Here is a 16,166-nt window from a genome sequence, read left to right on the forward strand (position 1 = left end):
GGATGGGTTAATCGCAGATACGAATTGCATGCATGCATCGCATGTGTGCCGATTGATGACCTCGGAGCAGGTCCTAAATTATTATTATTGTCATGCTCCACAACCCATGGGCACAGACTGCTGCCAACTGCTGGAGAACTAACGGCTGGTGAACTTGAGAACTGTTAGGACTATCGGACTCTTAATAATAAACACTGTTAGGACTATCTGACTCTTAATGATAAACACTGTTAGGACTATCTGACTCTTAATAATAAACACTGTTAGGACTATCTGACTCTTAATGATAAACACTGTTAGGACTATCTGACTCTTAATGATAAACACTGTTAGGACTATCTGACTCTTAATAAGTGTTAGGACTATCTGACTCTAAATAATAAATAGGCTGGACCTACAAAAGGCCTTCGACACTGTCAATCACACCATTCTGATTGACAAGCTAAAAGCAATTGGTTTTGATAGTTTATCAGTGAGCTGGATACAATCCTACCTGGAGGGGAGGGAACAGATGGTGGAAGCTAACGGTACCCTATCCCCCCCCCCTCACAGTGAGCTGTGGTGTTTCCACAAGGAAGCATACTAGGACCGCTACTATTCCTAATTTATGCAAATGACATGTCGTCAGCTTGTGACTGCAACTTGTTCTGTTTGCGGACGACTCAGCCCTGCTGAGTCTCTGACAAGAACAAGTTGCAGTTGAAAAAGCCCTCAGCTCGGAACTAGGCAAAATCTGCATATGGCTCGCCGACAACAAACTATCATTACACATGGGCAAAACAGAGTCCATTCTCTTCGGTTCAAATAACAAATTCAGCAAGACTGTAGCGGTGTCCACTTATAGTGCCTATAACCTTTACCGTTGGGCGCCAGACAGGTATAACCCCTGCCAATGAAGATAAAAATACCCTTTTTGATTTGGTTAATTAGGCCTATAGCTCCGCATAAGACTGTACCACATAAGACAAATAATAATAATAATAATTTTCATTAGACAAATAATATAATAATTTTCATTAGACAAATAATATAATAATTTGATTTATAGGTCTGGACTAATGGCCAAGATAATTACTAGGTGAGTTTGATAACAAAGAAAAACACTCAGGAGTCATGCCCAATTCAGTCAAAATGTCCATGTATTGGATATTAGTCAAAATCATAAGAAAAACTCTTAGAACACAAAACAATTCATTTACAGACCAGTTCGTTCACGCAGTTCAGTGCATTGGGTTGAACAGGTATAGGCATTTGCCAATAGTTCCAAATGTCAAAGAGTTCGTGATGACCGCCACGCAACTGTGTGAATGAACGAAAAAATAGAAAGTCTCTAACGAAAATATGTGTGTGCGTGTGTGTGTGTGCGTGTGTGTGTGTGTGGGTGTGATGCGAGTGTAGGGGAAAAAGAGGGGCGTTGGACTTGGGCTGGAGGGGTAGAGAGACGAGATGTTTGGCTGGGGCTGGAGGGTAGAGAGAGATGTTTGGCTTGGGCTGAAGGGGTAGAGAGAGAGAGATAGAGGCGCGTTTGGGCCTCAGGCTATGTGTCGCCGTCGTTAGGAAGCTTGGAGAGGGGAATGTTTGAGGTCGGAGACGCTTGCGTCACAGCCTCGGAACAGGAGCGCAACCAACAGTGCAGCGTGTACTTTACCGCACCGAAGTCCGCGTTGGGTGAAGATGACCAGGGTCGTGGACGTCCGGAGTCTCCGGACTATCCCCGTTTCTCATCCATCCCGTGTTAGGTAATGTTTACTGGCCGTTTTCAACTTCTCTAACTCCGGTTCACCGTTCTCCTGCTCCTCACATCGGCTGCACGTCTTCTTTCAGGTAAACAACATTCAAACTCGCCGCTCTCACTTCCACGTCATGACTTCGCACGTCTCCTGTCTCACGTCTCTCACCAGGCCAACCCCCACCGTCTGACGTCTCACTCTTATCCGCTATCAGATCCCAGATGAGCGCATCCGTAATTGACAGACATAAAGGGACAGGCGCACTTTTACCTGGCAGGTTAAAGCCGCTCTGTTACACTCTCCCCCATTGTGAAAGACCACCTTTGGTGGTGAACACCAGTCACTCGAAAACCCAGGAACTCGTCCTCTGAGCTATCTTCATTCCTGCAGGCTTCCTGTTGTCGGACTTCAGGCTCTGACACTTCACACAGCATTTAACATGTGCCTTGACATTGGTCCACATTCCTGGCCAGAATGCCACTTCCTGAAGCCTCTTGTAGGTTTTGAAGATACCCCCATGTCCACATAGCGGGTTCTCATGGTAAACCTGGAGGACTTGCGGAATCAGGGTTGCTGGGACATAGACCCGATAATGACACTGTCCATCTTGTCCTTGTGTTTTTCGGTACACCTTATCTTCCAGGACTGCGTAGTCATTTTTCACAGAACTTCCTTCCTCAGCCAGAGCCTTAAAGATGGTCTCAATCTTGGCATCTTTGTGTTGTTCCTCCCATATCTGTGCAAGGAATATCGGAAGTGTTCCAGAATCCTTCTTGCTGGAATACAGGGTGCATCCAGCACCTGTTGCAAGGATGAGGAGCTGCCCCCCCGGCCTCCAGCGGCGGCGGCGCCTCCATCTTCGACGCGGCCAAGCCGGTGGACACAGCCTCCAAGGAGCGAGAGGAGGAGGAAGAGCACTTATCAGGCCTAATTTCCTTGTGGACACCAAGCCTTTACTTGGGTGTTGACCTTTCGGCGCAGAATAGGTTTTTTGTTGTCGATTGAAAGATTTGGAGTGGTCAGGAGTTGTATATTGGGGACAAGATCCAGGAGGATGTTGTCCCTTACATCTCCAACACATCACAGGCGGTCCATCCTGGACTCGATTTTGAACGCTGGGCGTCCTATTCAGAGTTTGAGGAGCTCTTAAGTTGGTCCTCTTGTCATACTCAAGTTGGAGCTCGTGATCCCTTTCAAGTTGGATTCCCAGACGCACCAACTCCTCGGTGGTCTGAACTCGCCCTCGGAGTTGACTTGCAAGATACGGTTTGATGTTTTTCAAAATCATTTTTACTATGAGCTCTTCAGTGAGAGAGGGTTTCCACTTTTTACAAAGAGCCCTATAAGAGAAAGCGAAGTCTCTTATAGTTTCCTTCTCTCCTTGGATTTTTGTTCTGATTCGGTCTGCTAACTCATCTTCATAATCATCAGTTAGATAAGCAGACATAAAAGCAGTTTCAAATTGGCTCCATGTAGTTACAGAGGATCTGGCAATCTCCCACCAGTCACGAGCTGTACCATGAAGCACGGTTCTGAACATTGCCAGGAGGTCCCAGTCGGATAAGGGCTGTAGCGCCAGAAAATCATGGCATTTGGTCAGATAATTCAGTGGATCAGGGTCATCATCCAGCTTTCCATAGGTTGGAAAAGTCAGCTTGATACTCTTGGTGATGACTGATCTTGTAGATAATGTGGTTGGAGCAGTGGTTGGTACAGTTCTTGAGCTGGCCGTTGCCAGCGGAGAACCTGTACTGCATGCTGAAGGTTGTGTGAAAATAGAGCCTATAGGCAAAGTTGCGGGATGAAACAGTGAGGTGGGAGGAAGGTTAGTGAGTTTCAGATCGAGAGCATCCAGTTTCTTTTCCATAGAGAGAACTTTATTCTCGTGGTTATCCGATTGCTCCTTCATCTTTACTTTCATCTCCTCCAGTTGGCTGTTTACCCGAGTCACCTGTGTAATACAGTATTCCACTCCTTTGGATATCATATCCACTCCTTCCTGGGTGACTTGTTTCACCTCTTTGATTTCCTTCTGAACTTCTACTTGGGACTGTACCACCATGAAATTGATCTGCTGGGTAAGAGTTTGTTCAGATGCCTGATTCTCATCAGCCATTATGATTTTGGTGGTTTTGGCCAGATTATCCATTTCTTTTAACACATTATCTTGGAGGGTGACGATGCATGTCTTGAGATGAGTGTAGTTGGCCACCGACTGATTTCCAATAGCTTGGATTCTTAGGTCAGAGCGGGTATTGAAGTCCTGCACATATTTGGTCAATTGTTGCATTCTCAATTTCTGCTGATCCATTGTCTGACACAACTGTAACCAATTTCCCTGAGTTTGGTAAGCCAGTTGGTTCAAATCCCTTGCCGGGGTAGCCATGACTCCTGGTAAGTCAATTGGGGACAAGGTGTCGGAGGTTGGGGAAGATATGGAGTCTGAAGAGGCAGCCTTGTGTTCTCCAGAGTCAATTGAGATTTTTTCAGGTTGCAGAAGAACATTGGTTTCCTCTGTTAGCAAAGCAGGGTCCGTTTGGAGGTCGATTAGTGGTTCCTGAAAATGCACACCTTCTTTAGGCTTTGTCGCCGGGAAATGCATTGGAGACTCCTCCCCCTTTCGACGCTGAAAATTCTCCAATCTCATTTGTATAATACCCCTTTGGTCAGGTCTCTCCGTATCAGACCTTAAGGGGGTATCAACATCAGGAGGGTCTGGTCCCTTTAGATCCCACCCTAGACCCTCTGTTTTTGTGTCTAGGTCTGGTGGGTTTGGAGGCGGGCTGCTTGGTGCAGGTGCAGCCTCTGCGCCCTTAGACATTGTGAAATCAGTGGGTGGAATGTGCTTTATGTAAGGCCATAAACCCAAAATCAATTATTTAGAGCAGCACACAGCACATTAATGAACCCACATAGTCGAGCAATGCTTCAAACCTTCACAATATAATTTGTTTCACCTTTCAAAAGTTGTCAACTGTACCTTTAAACAAAAAAACATAATGCCCCTTTAAAGAAAATAGTGCCATGCACCTTTAAACAAAACAGCGTAATGCACCTTCAAGGGAGATAGTGCCATGCACCTTTAAACGAAAATAGGGCAATGTACCTTTAAAGAAAATAGTGCCATGCACCTATAACCAAAATAGCATAATGCACCTTTGAAGAAGATAGTGCCATGCACCTTTAAACAAAATTAGGGTAATGTACCTTCAAAGAAAATAGTGCCATGCACCTATAACCAAAATAGCAGAATGCACCTTTAAAGAAAACAACAAGTAACATATATGTATATTTTTTCTTTAACACAGTACCTTTAAACCTTGGTTCAGTTAGGCCCTTGCCCCACGTTGGGCGCCATTTTATGTAGCGGTGTCCACTTATAGTGCCTATAACCTTTACCGTTGGGCGCCAGACAGGTATAACCCCTGCCAATGAAGATAAAAATACCTTTTTGATTTGGTTAATTAGGCCTATAGCTCCGGCATAAGACTGTACCACATAAGACAAATAATAATAATAATAATTTTCATTAGACAAATAATATAATAATTTTCATTAGACAAATAATATAATAATTTGATTTATAGGTCTGGACTAATGGCCAAGATAATTACTAGGTGAGTTTGATAACAAAGAAACACTCAGGAGTCATGCCCAATTCAGTCAAAATGTCCATGTATTGGATATTAGTCAAAATCATAAGAAAAACTCTTAGAACACAAAACAATTCATTTACAGACCAGTTCGTTCACGCAGTTCAGTGCATTGGGTGAACAGGTATAGGCATTTGCCAATAGTTCCAAATGTCAAAGAGTTCGTGATGACCGCCACGCAACTGTGTGAATGAACGAAAAAATAGAAAGTCTCTAACGAAAATATGTGTGTGCGTGTGTGTGTGTGCGTGTGTGTGTGTGTGGGTGTGTGATGCGAGTGTAGGGGAAAAAGAGGGGCGTTGGACTTGGGCTGGAGGGGTAGAGAGAGAGATGTTTGGCTGGGGCTGGAGGGTAGAGAGAGATGTTTGGCTTGGGCTGAAGGGGTAGAGAGAGAGAGATAGAGGCGCGTTTGGCCTCGGCTATGTGTCGCCGTCGTTAGGAAGCTTGGAGAGGGGAATGTTTGAGTCGGAGACGCTTGCGTCACAGCCTCGGAACAGGAGCGCAACCAACAGTGCAGCGTGTACTTTACCGCACCGAAGTCCGCGTTGGGTGAAGATGACCAGGTCGTGGACGTCCGGAGTCTCCGGACTATCCCCGTTTCTCATCCATCCCGTGTTAGGTAATGTTTACTGGCCGTTTTCAACTTCTCTAACTCCGGTTCACGTTCTCCTGCTCCTCACATCGGCTGCACGTCTTCTTTCAGGTAAACAACATTCAAACTCGCCGCTCTCACTTCCACGTCATGACTTCGCACGTCTCCTGTCTCACGTCTCACCAGGCCAACCCCCCACCGTCTGACGTCTCACCTCTTATCCGCTATCAGATCCCAGATGAGCGCATCCGTAATTGACAGACATAAAGGGACAGGCGCACTTTTACCTGGCAGGTTAAAGCCGCTCTGTTACAAGACCGACGGCTTCTCGGTTGCAGTGGGTGACAATATTATCACAAGGAAAGATGAAATTACCTACCTGGGTTCCATCCTAGAGGCTAATCTTTCCTGTGACAAAATGGCATCCAATGTAATAAAAAAAGTCAACCAACGAACGCGATTCTTGTACCGGATCTCCTCTCTGGTAAACAAGAATACCCTGAAGACTCTAGCAGGAGCACTCATTCAAGGGTACTACGACTATGCTTGCACCTCATGGTACCAAAGCACCTCAAAGGCACTAAAAAACAAATTACAAACATCTCAAAACAAGCTAGTCAGACTACTGCTTGACCTAACTCCTAGAACCCACCTCACCCCTGCCCACTTTGACAACCTAGGATGGCTTAGAGTAGACGACAGAGTACAGCAACTTGCAATGGGCCTGGTCTACAAGATACACTACGCGACCAAGGTACCCATGTACATGTCAAAATACTTCCCAAAGGTCAGTGAATACCACGATCACAACACCAGAGGGAGCTCCACAAATCATGTAAAACCCAGATTCGGCTCAAACAAGGGACTAAACACGTTTCGCAATTATGCCACATCAATGTGGAACGCCCTACCTAAAGCTGTAAAGGAATGTGAATCACTACCCACTTTCAAAAACACTCTAAAAAAACACCTACGTGAGACTGCAATTCGAAACTGGCCCCTACAAATGTCCTAACCTAGTTGTACAGTAAATGACCAAGTAAGGCTTTGTCAGTACTCCAATGTACAGTGTAAAATGTGTGTGTGTCCCCTACCCAACCCCCCCCCCCCCCCCCCCCCCACCTCCAATGTACAGCCCTCACCCAACCCCACCCCACCCACCCAACCTCCTCCAATGTACAGTTTCTACGCCAAATGTATATACACTCTTTTTCTGGACACTTTTGTATCACAAACAGTACTGTATTTGCAAATCTGATATGTCATAAATGTATAGATGTAGCAGTACTGTCTATCTGTATGTCATGCATGTCATATATGTTATGATGAATTGAAAATGGGGGACCCTGATGTAAACAAGATGAAAGTCTTTCTCTGGTCTGCATCCCCTTAACAATTGTATGTATTGAGCTGTACTGTACTGTACCCATTCTGCAATCTGTTAATAAACTTTTCAATCAATCAATCAATCAATCAATGTTAGGACTATCTGACTCTTAATGATAAACACTGTTAGGACTATCTGACTCTTAATAAGTGTTAGGACTATCTGACTCTTAATAATAAACACTGTTAGGACTATCTGACTCTTAATAATAAACACTGTTAGGACTATCTGACTCTTAATGATAAACACTGTTAGGACTATCTGACTCTTAATAAGTGTTAGGACTATCTGACTCTTAATAATAAACACTGTTAGGACTATCTGACTCTTATTAATAATAAACACTGTTAGGACTATCTGACTCTTAATAATAACTGTTAGGACTATCTGAATCTTAATAATAAACACTGTTAGGACTATCTGACTCTTAATAATAAACACTGTTAGGACTATCTGACTCTTAATAATAAACACTGTTAGGACTGTCTGACTCTTAATACTAAACACTAAACAATACTATGACACTTGAATTTCCCCAAGGGGATCAATAATGGAACACTTGATTTGACTTGACTTGAGGGAGCATCTCTTGTGATACTGAGGATGGTCTGCATTGGCCAGCAGCCCCTGACCTCCAGCACTGACCCCTGACCTCTAGCACTGACCCCTGACCTCCAGCACTGAGCCCTGACCTGTAGCTCCTCGCTGAGATCTCTCTTCGTTTTGAGTCAATACGACGACCACATTAGGAGGCGAAGGGTTGAATGAATGAATGAAAACTTTATTTAACAGATTGCAGAATGGGTACAATACAGTACGGCTCAATACATACAATTGTTAAGGGGATGCAGACCTGAGAAAGACGTTTGTCTTGTTTCCATCAGGGTCCCCCATTTTCAATTCATATAGATATATATGACATACATGACATACAGATAGTCAGTACTGCTACATCTATACATTTATGACATACCAGATTTGCAAATACAGTACTGTTTGTGATACAGAAGGAGTCAAGAAAAGGGAGTATATACATTTGACGTAGAAACTGTACATTGGAGGAGGTTGGGTGGGGGGGGTTGGGTACATTGGGATATTGACAACCATACTGGGTAATTTACATTGGAGGTGGTTGGGGGGGGGGGGGGGGGGGGGGGGGGGCCGGGGGGCACACTGTATAAACAAGTAACACTGTACATTGAGGGGGGGGGGAGGAGACACTGTACAAACAGACACAGTTGTACATTGAACTATTGACAAAACCATACTAGGTAAATGACTGTACATTGGAGGGGGTTGGGTTAGGATATTTACAGGGGCCAGTGTTGAATTGCAGTCTCCCGTAGGTGTCCCTTGAGAGAGGTTTTGAAAGTGGGTAGTGATCCACATTCCTTTACAGCTTTGGGTAGGGCGTTCCACATTGATGTGGCATAATTGCGAAACGTGTTTAGTCCCTTATTTGAGCCGAATCTGGGTTTAACATGATTTGTGGAGCTCCCTCTGGTGTTGTGATCGTGGTATTCACTGACCTTTGGGAAGTATTTTGACATGTACATGGGTACCTTGGTCGTGTAGTGTATCTTGTAGACCAGGCCCATTGCAAGTTGTTGTACTCTGTCGTCTACTCTAAGCCATCCTAGGTTGTCAAAGTGGGCAGGGGTGAGGTGGGTTCTAGGAGTAAGGTCAAGCAGTAGTCTGACCAGTTTGTTTTGAGATGTTTGTAATTTTGTTTTTAGCGCCTTTGAGGTGCTTTGGTACCATGAGGTGCAAGCATAGTCGTAGTACCCCTGAATGAGTGCTCCTGCCAGAGTCTTCAGGGTGTTCTTGTTTACCAGAGAGGAGATCCGGTACAAGAATCGAGTTCGTTGGTTGACTTTTTTTATTACATTGGATGCCATTTTGTCACAGGAGAGATTAGCCTCTAGGATGGAACCCAGGTAGGTAATTTCATCTTTCCTTGTGACAATATTGTCACCCACTGTAACTGAGAAGCCGTCGGTCTTGCTGAGTTTGTTATTTGAACCGAAGAGAATGGACTCTGTTTTGCCCATGTGTAATGATAGTTTGTTATCAGCGAGCCATATGCAGATTCTGCCTAGTTCCGAGCTGAGGGTTTTTTCAACCTGTAACTTGTTCTTGTCAGAGACCAGCAGGGCTGAGTCGTCCGCAAACAGGAACAAGTTGCAGTCACAAGCTGACGACATGTCATTTGCATAAATTAGGAACAGTAGCGGTCCTAGTATGCTTCCTTGTGGAACACCACAGCTCACTGTGAGGGGGGGGATAGGGTACCGTTTACCTCCACCATCTGTTCCCTCCCCTCAAGGTAGGATTGCATCCAGCTCACTGATAGACTATCAAAACCAATTGCTTTTAGCTTGTCAATCAGAATGGAGTGATTGACCGTGTCAAAGGCCTTTTGTAGGTCCAGCATGACCATGCCGCAGTATTTGCCTGCGTCCACCTCTTGTTTGATGTGGTCATTCAAATAGAGAAGGCATGTGTCAGTGGAGTGGGATGTTCTGAAGCCAGATTGGAATTCGTAGATTAGATTTTTTTCCGCTAGGTACTTTTCGACCTGTTCGTAGACTATTTTTTCCATGACTTTCGAGATGGAGGTGAGAATAGAAACAGGGCGGTAGTTGCCTGGGTCTAATTTGCTGCCCTTTTTGTGCAGAGGGGTCACCCTCGCAATTTTGAAGTCCTTGGGGACGTGTCCCTGTTTTATGGAGAGGTTTATTATGTGTGTGATGATTGGTGTGATGGCGGCTGCTGAGTCTCTGAGGAATTTGGAGGGGATGTTGTCATGGCCAGTGGCCTTGTTAGGTTGGAGGGCGCTCAGTTTATTGAGTACCTCATCTGTTGTTACCATTTCCAGCTTGAAGTCGTCCTTGCGGACCCCTAGGTTTTTGTAGTAAGCTACTATGTGTTCTACCCCATAAAGCCCTGAGTGGGAGGGTAGTTTGTTTACCAGTGTTGTGGCTATGTTTGTGAAGAAAATGTTTAAGTAATTGGCTACATCCAGCTTGTCTGTGATGAGCGTGTTGTCCGTTTTTATGTTTATGTTTGAGAATCTGGTTTTAAGTTTTTTACTGCATCCTAGTTGATTATTGAGTAATTTCCAAAGTTCACGTGGTTTGTTTTTGTTTTCCTCAGTTTTGTCATTGATGAAATTCTTTTTTGCAGTTTTGATCATGGAGTTTACGTCGTTTCTTAGTCTGTTTCTTTCTAGTTTGAGTTCAGTCACGTGGGCTTGGTTCCGGTTCGATTCCCGCTCCTCCCGGGCAGCGTGTGATGTCGAAGTGTCCTTGAGCAAAGACACTTAACCCTTAACTGCTCCCGATGAACAGGTCGGCACCTTGCACGGTCGCCTCCGCCGTCGGTGTGTGAATGTGTGAGTGAGTGGGTAAAATGTGAGGAACAAATTGTAAAGCGCCTTGTCCTTGGATAAAAGCTGTTCTATAAATGCACCATTTACATCTACTATCACTTCCTTTCTGTCGTACCTTCTCACCTCCAGGACGATATATTATCTGTAACATAATCCCACAAAACACATGAGATACGAGTACTGTGTTCCAGGATCTCTCTGTTAGGGAGGTTGTGATGACGACAGTCTCTGGTCCCAGTGTCTTGAGTGTTGTTCGTCTGGTCTCTCTCTCCAGGCGGCAGGGTACCGTGCGGCAGTGAGGGAGCTGGTCCCCGGGCTGCGTTACCTAGACGACGTGGCGCTGGAGGAGGAGGAGGAGGAGGGGGAGGGGGGGTCTGGCTGCTGCAGCACCATGGGAGCAGACTGGGCCCTGCTGAGAAACTCCATCAGGGAGCCTGCTGCTGCTGAGGACGGTGCGTGTGTGCGCGTGTGTGTGTGTGTGTGTGTGTGTGTGTGTGTGTGTGTGTGTGTGTGTGTGTGTGTGTGTGTGTGTGTGTGTGTGTGTGTGTGTGTGTGTGTGTGTGTGTGTGTGTGTGTGTGTGTGTGTGTGTGTGTGTGTGTGTGTGTCGCTATGTGTGTGTGTGTGTCTCTATGTGTGTGTGTGTCTCTGTGTGTGTGTGTGTGTCTATGTGTGTGCGTGTCTCTGTGTGTGTGTCTCTCTGTGTGTATATGTGTGTGTGTTTGTGTGTGTGTGTGTGTGTGTGTGTGTATGTGTGTGTGTGTCTCTCTCTCTCTGTGTGTGTGTGTGTGTGTATGTGTGTGTGTGTATATGTGTGTGTGTGTGTGTCTCTCTCTTCAATGCCTGCCTGATCAATGAGAAGGTGCCTGATTCGTGGAAATGGGCCCTCATCCACAGAATACCAAAAAAAGGAAAATGTCCCAGATGATCCTTCCACTTGGCGTGACATTTCACTATTGCCCACTATATACAAAGTCTTTATGAAGTGCCTACTCACCCGCATCTTACACAGGGATTCTCTCCCCCCATCAGAAGGCTTATATCAATAGACAGGGAATGAACGAACGATGTGTTTTGCTTAAAAACCGGAATAGATGATTTCAAACATGAATCAACCAGATTCTACACAGTGTTTTGGGACTTTAGAGACGCATTTGGTACACTCTCCCATGAGGTGATGCTAAAAGCATTAGAGGAAATACACCTGCCTCAGCCTATTGTGAATATTGTATCCAGTGTGTACCAAGGTTCATTTCTCCAAGTTATCTGTGGGCAGCAGCTCACAGCCGATTGCAGGTGGGAATAAAAAATGGCACCTACTCCACACGGGGCATGATCTTTCTCCCATGTGGAGAGGGAAGGCTGGGAGTCCCCAATGTCGAGTGGACCTACATAGCCACCAGGCTAGCCCACCTGCACCACATGCTTAATAATGATAATGTCACAGTCAGAGAAATGGTCAGGGCCTCTCTCCTGCTGGATCTACTCAGAAGCCAGCGCCTCTCTCCTGCTGGATCTACTCAGAAGGATGATCCCCCTGGCCAGCGCCTCTCTCCTGCTGGATCTACGCAGAAGGAAGATCCTCCTGGCCAGCGCCTCTCTCCTGCTGGATCTACTCAGAAGGATGATCCCCCTGGCCAGCGCCTCTCTCCTGCTGGATCTACGCAGAAGGAAGATCCTCCTGGCCAGCGCCTCTCTCCTGCTGGATCTACTCAGAAGGATGATCCCCCCTGGCCAGCGCCTCTCTCCTGCTGGATCTACGCAGAAGGAAGATCCCCCTTAAAGATAGAGCTGATAGCGATAGCAACTGAACATTTTGAAAGATTAAAGATGGAGCTGATAGCGGATCTATTTGAGGCACAGGGGCGGCGCAGATAGGGTCGCATCCTCCCGGTCTTCATCACGGGACATTCAACACTCCGGTCATCACTCCGAGACAGCCACTCGCAGGGAGACAGGGAGACGGGACAGGCGTTAGACAGTTTGCGTGATTGTGATGGGTGGACATAGATACAAGTGGTAAGCATATATGTGAATAGAATACATGTATGTAGTAAGCATATTATGTGAATAGAATAGAAGTACTTAAACCAGCAATGAGCGTCTGAACCACGTTGACAGACCACAAACCATGTGACAGACCACGGACAGAAGACGGTAAGAAGCTGATCCATGGCCTCGGTGGTGCACGTAGAACAGTCACTGCAATCTTGGCCAAGACCCCGAGACATCCACCACCTTGGTCAGCACTACGAGACAACGACTCAGAGAGAGAGGGGGGGGTTGGGACAGGGGTTAGAGAGTTCCCATGTTTGTAGTGGGCGGAGATGGAGCAATAAATACATGTAGTGAGCATATGCATACATGGTGACAGTGGAATCATAGTATATAAGAAAATTGTGAAATTGAGTAATAGATAGAACTACTGCAAGCGTATGGATACAGGATGAGATACAAGACAATAGCTCAGGGCCGTATGCCCCGGGGGGCAGGAGAAGCCGCTCAGAAGGTTCAGCACTGCAGGCCAGACAGAAGGTGGTATAAAGCTGTTCCATGGGACCGGTTGAGACAGAGACAGAGGTTAAAAAGGTTCTCCCATGCATAAAAGCAGACATGGGAGCAAATAGACATCCTAACTAAACTAGACAGATTAATCTAAGGGTCAGTCCCCGACCAGGTGAGATCAGGTCTCAGCTATTATTGGCAGCTTAGCCGCGTGGAGAAGGAGGTGCTATGTGTACCCTTAAGTGTTCAGTGCTGCTTGGCCCCGATATATTTTATTCCTGTTTATGTAATATAATTTGTGGAACCAAATAAAGTATTCAAATGTGTGTGTGTGTGTGTGTGTGTGTGTGTGTGTGTGTGTGTGTGTGTGTGTGTGTGTGTGTGTGTGTGTGTGTGTGTGTGTGTGTGTGTGTGTGTGTGTGTGTGTGTGTGTGTGTGTGTGTCTCTGTGTGTGTCTCTGTGTGTGTGTGTGTCGCTATGTGTGTGTGTGTGTGTCTCTATGCGTGTGTGCGTGTCTATGTATGTGTGTGCATGCGTCTATGTGTGTGTGTGTGTGTGTGTGTGTCTCTCTCTTGTGTGTGTGTGTGTGTCTCTATCTCTCTTATGTGTGTGTGTGTCTCTGTGTGTATGTGTGTGGGTGTGTGGGTGTGTCTCTCTCTTATCTGTGTGTGTCTATCTCTATCTCTCTCTTGTGTGTGTGTGTGTCTGTCTCTCTCTTATGTGTGTGTGTGTCTCTCTCTCTTATGTGTGTGTGTGTGTGTGTCTCTCTCTCTCGTGTGTGTGTGTGTGTGTGTCTCTCTCTCGTGTGTGTGTGTGTGTGTCTCTCTCTCGTGTGTGTGTGTGTGTGTGTCTCTCTCTCTCTCTCTCTCTCTCTCTCTCTCTCTCTCTCTCTCTCTCTCTCTCTCTCTCTCTCTCTCTCTCTCTCTCTCTCTCTCTCTCATGTGTGTCTGCTTGAAATTCACTTGACGACTGAACTGAGATGTGACCGTGTTCATGACTAAGTGATCCCACTGTCTTCTCCCAGCAGAAGAGACGGCAGCCGGGACATATCCCCTCAGTGGACCGAGGTCTGCCAGGCGCCCCGCTTCCAGCCTCTCGTGTTTCCGTCCTCCGGTCGACCATGAGCGCCAGTTCCAGAGTGCTCTCCCCTCCCGGATCCAGACCTGGTTCTGGAGAGTCCGACCCGGCTGCGGTGGACCCAGACGCCAGCGTCCTGACCCACGGTGAGTTCTTCAAAACAAAGCTGTTGTCGGGAGGACGACGCAGAGGCGTCAGCCACGCTGGGCGCCATCTTTGGTTGAAAAGTGCCGTGTGTTGGCCCGGGAATGGAACCCGGGCCTCCCGCGTGGCAGGCGAGAATCCGACCACCGAGCCACCAAGGCTCAGATCTTTATTATTATTACAGTTATCAACCTGTAACAGCTGTTCCTCTGTCATGTCTGATTAGCCCCGTCACTGATTAGCGAGTGATATCAACCTAAATATGACCAACGTGAGAAATATGACATTTCATTTCAAAACTTTATTAAACTCGAAAGGCAACTGAGGTTTCCTCATTTACAGACACGTCGAGTGTACAAACAGAAATAAGCAAAAAAAAAAGACATAATAATAATATAATCACACAGCATATAAAATCATAACAATAAGACAACAAGACGAGGCAAAGAGCAAGAATAACAAATCAGTTAAAACACGTACAACTTGATTGAAAAAGGTAGGAGATCAAGGTTTTAAACTCTGCAACAGAGGGGAGAATCTCAAGCTTTAACACATTCAGCGCCAGACCCAAGATAAGTCGGGTTAACTCGCCATGCGTTGGACGCCAGACCCGAGATATCTCGGGTTTTGGTAGTTTTTTTCTTTTATTCGATATTTGTATTCATTATTCATCCACTGACCTCGGTGTTGCCATAGGAAAGGATTTGAGATCGGCAAAGTGCAATACCGGCAGCATCCTGCTAGATGGCAGTGTCGCCCACCCCTTTGAAACCTTATATCTCACCCTGTGTTACGGTTAAATCCCTCCGGGCGCTACATTTTTACGGAGCCGAGTAAATCGCTTCATCCGACCACTTCGAAACGCATCTGGCACACTCGATCCATAAATTGTGCCAAATTATGTCCGGAACCAAATGGACACCAATACTGGAAATCGCGATCAGACAATTGAAATATTCTTTTTGGAATACCCCCCGGCCAAAGGTAAGGACTATCTGACATCAATTTCAGCTTGATCCAACAATGTTTTCATATCGATCCAGCTGATCAGCGTCTTTAGTGTTCAACACGAATGCCGTTACTGGCCATCAAAGCATAAAAAAATTACCCCCCCCCCCTTGCATGCATTCATGATGAAACATAATACCTATTATATACATTTGATTTGGAAATAGTAGCATGTCCAGGCAAGAAACGCCAACGCTTATAGTAGAATACACGTAGCGCCCTATAACTCAGCTTTTCAGAAATGATCCCAGATCACTCCTAAACTATACGTATATTCACCACGGGATAACACGCGAACATATGCATGAAAAAAGTATCTCTTTTTTGCATGTTCGACGGAAGAAAGTCACTGTCAAGTGACTATAGTATTGTCTCCATAGCTATAATATAGAATATAGATATAGCTCTCCAAACATAGTGACGCACAGTGAAAATATGTTATGGAAACGTGGCATGTTAGCCACAAGGACCAGGCTAATGGCTGGCACTCAATGTGTTAAGGCCTGTTGGAGTTCATTCCATGAGCTAGAGGGGCATCATAGCAAAATGCAGATGTACTCTGTTCAGAGCAAACTCAGGGGACCTTAAGGACCAGCCAGTCACTAGAACGGGTTCCATAGGTATCAAGATTCCATTCCAATAATGATGTAGTATAAGGAGGTAGCTTACCAATAATGATGT

General features: G+C 45.8%; 1 protein-coding gene across 1 annotated transcript in view; it reads right to left on the minus strand.

Moving 5' to 3' along the window:
* Window positions 1-4,041, minus strand: part of lrrc56 (leucine rich repeat containing 56) — a gene marked incomplete at both ends in the record, with an annotated part of 28,201 nt that extends 24,160 nt beyond the window's left edge. Inside the window, one exon of the mRNA XM_084334519.1 lies at window positions 3,673-4,041. Within this exon, the coding sequence (XP_084190645.1) occupies window positions 3,673-4,041 (369 nt within the window). The remainder of the gene's footprint in view (window positions 1-3,672) is intronic.
* Window positions 4,042-16,166: the final 12,125 nt, after the last annotated feature.

This window comes from Notolepis coatsorum (genome assembly GCF_963971535.1).
Source record: "Notolepis coatsorum genome assembly, chromosome: 18".
Classification (NCBI taxonomy): domain Eukaryota; kingdom Metazoa; phylum Chordata; class Actinopteri; order Aulopiformes; family Paralepididae; genus Notolepis; species Notolepis coatsorum.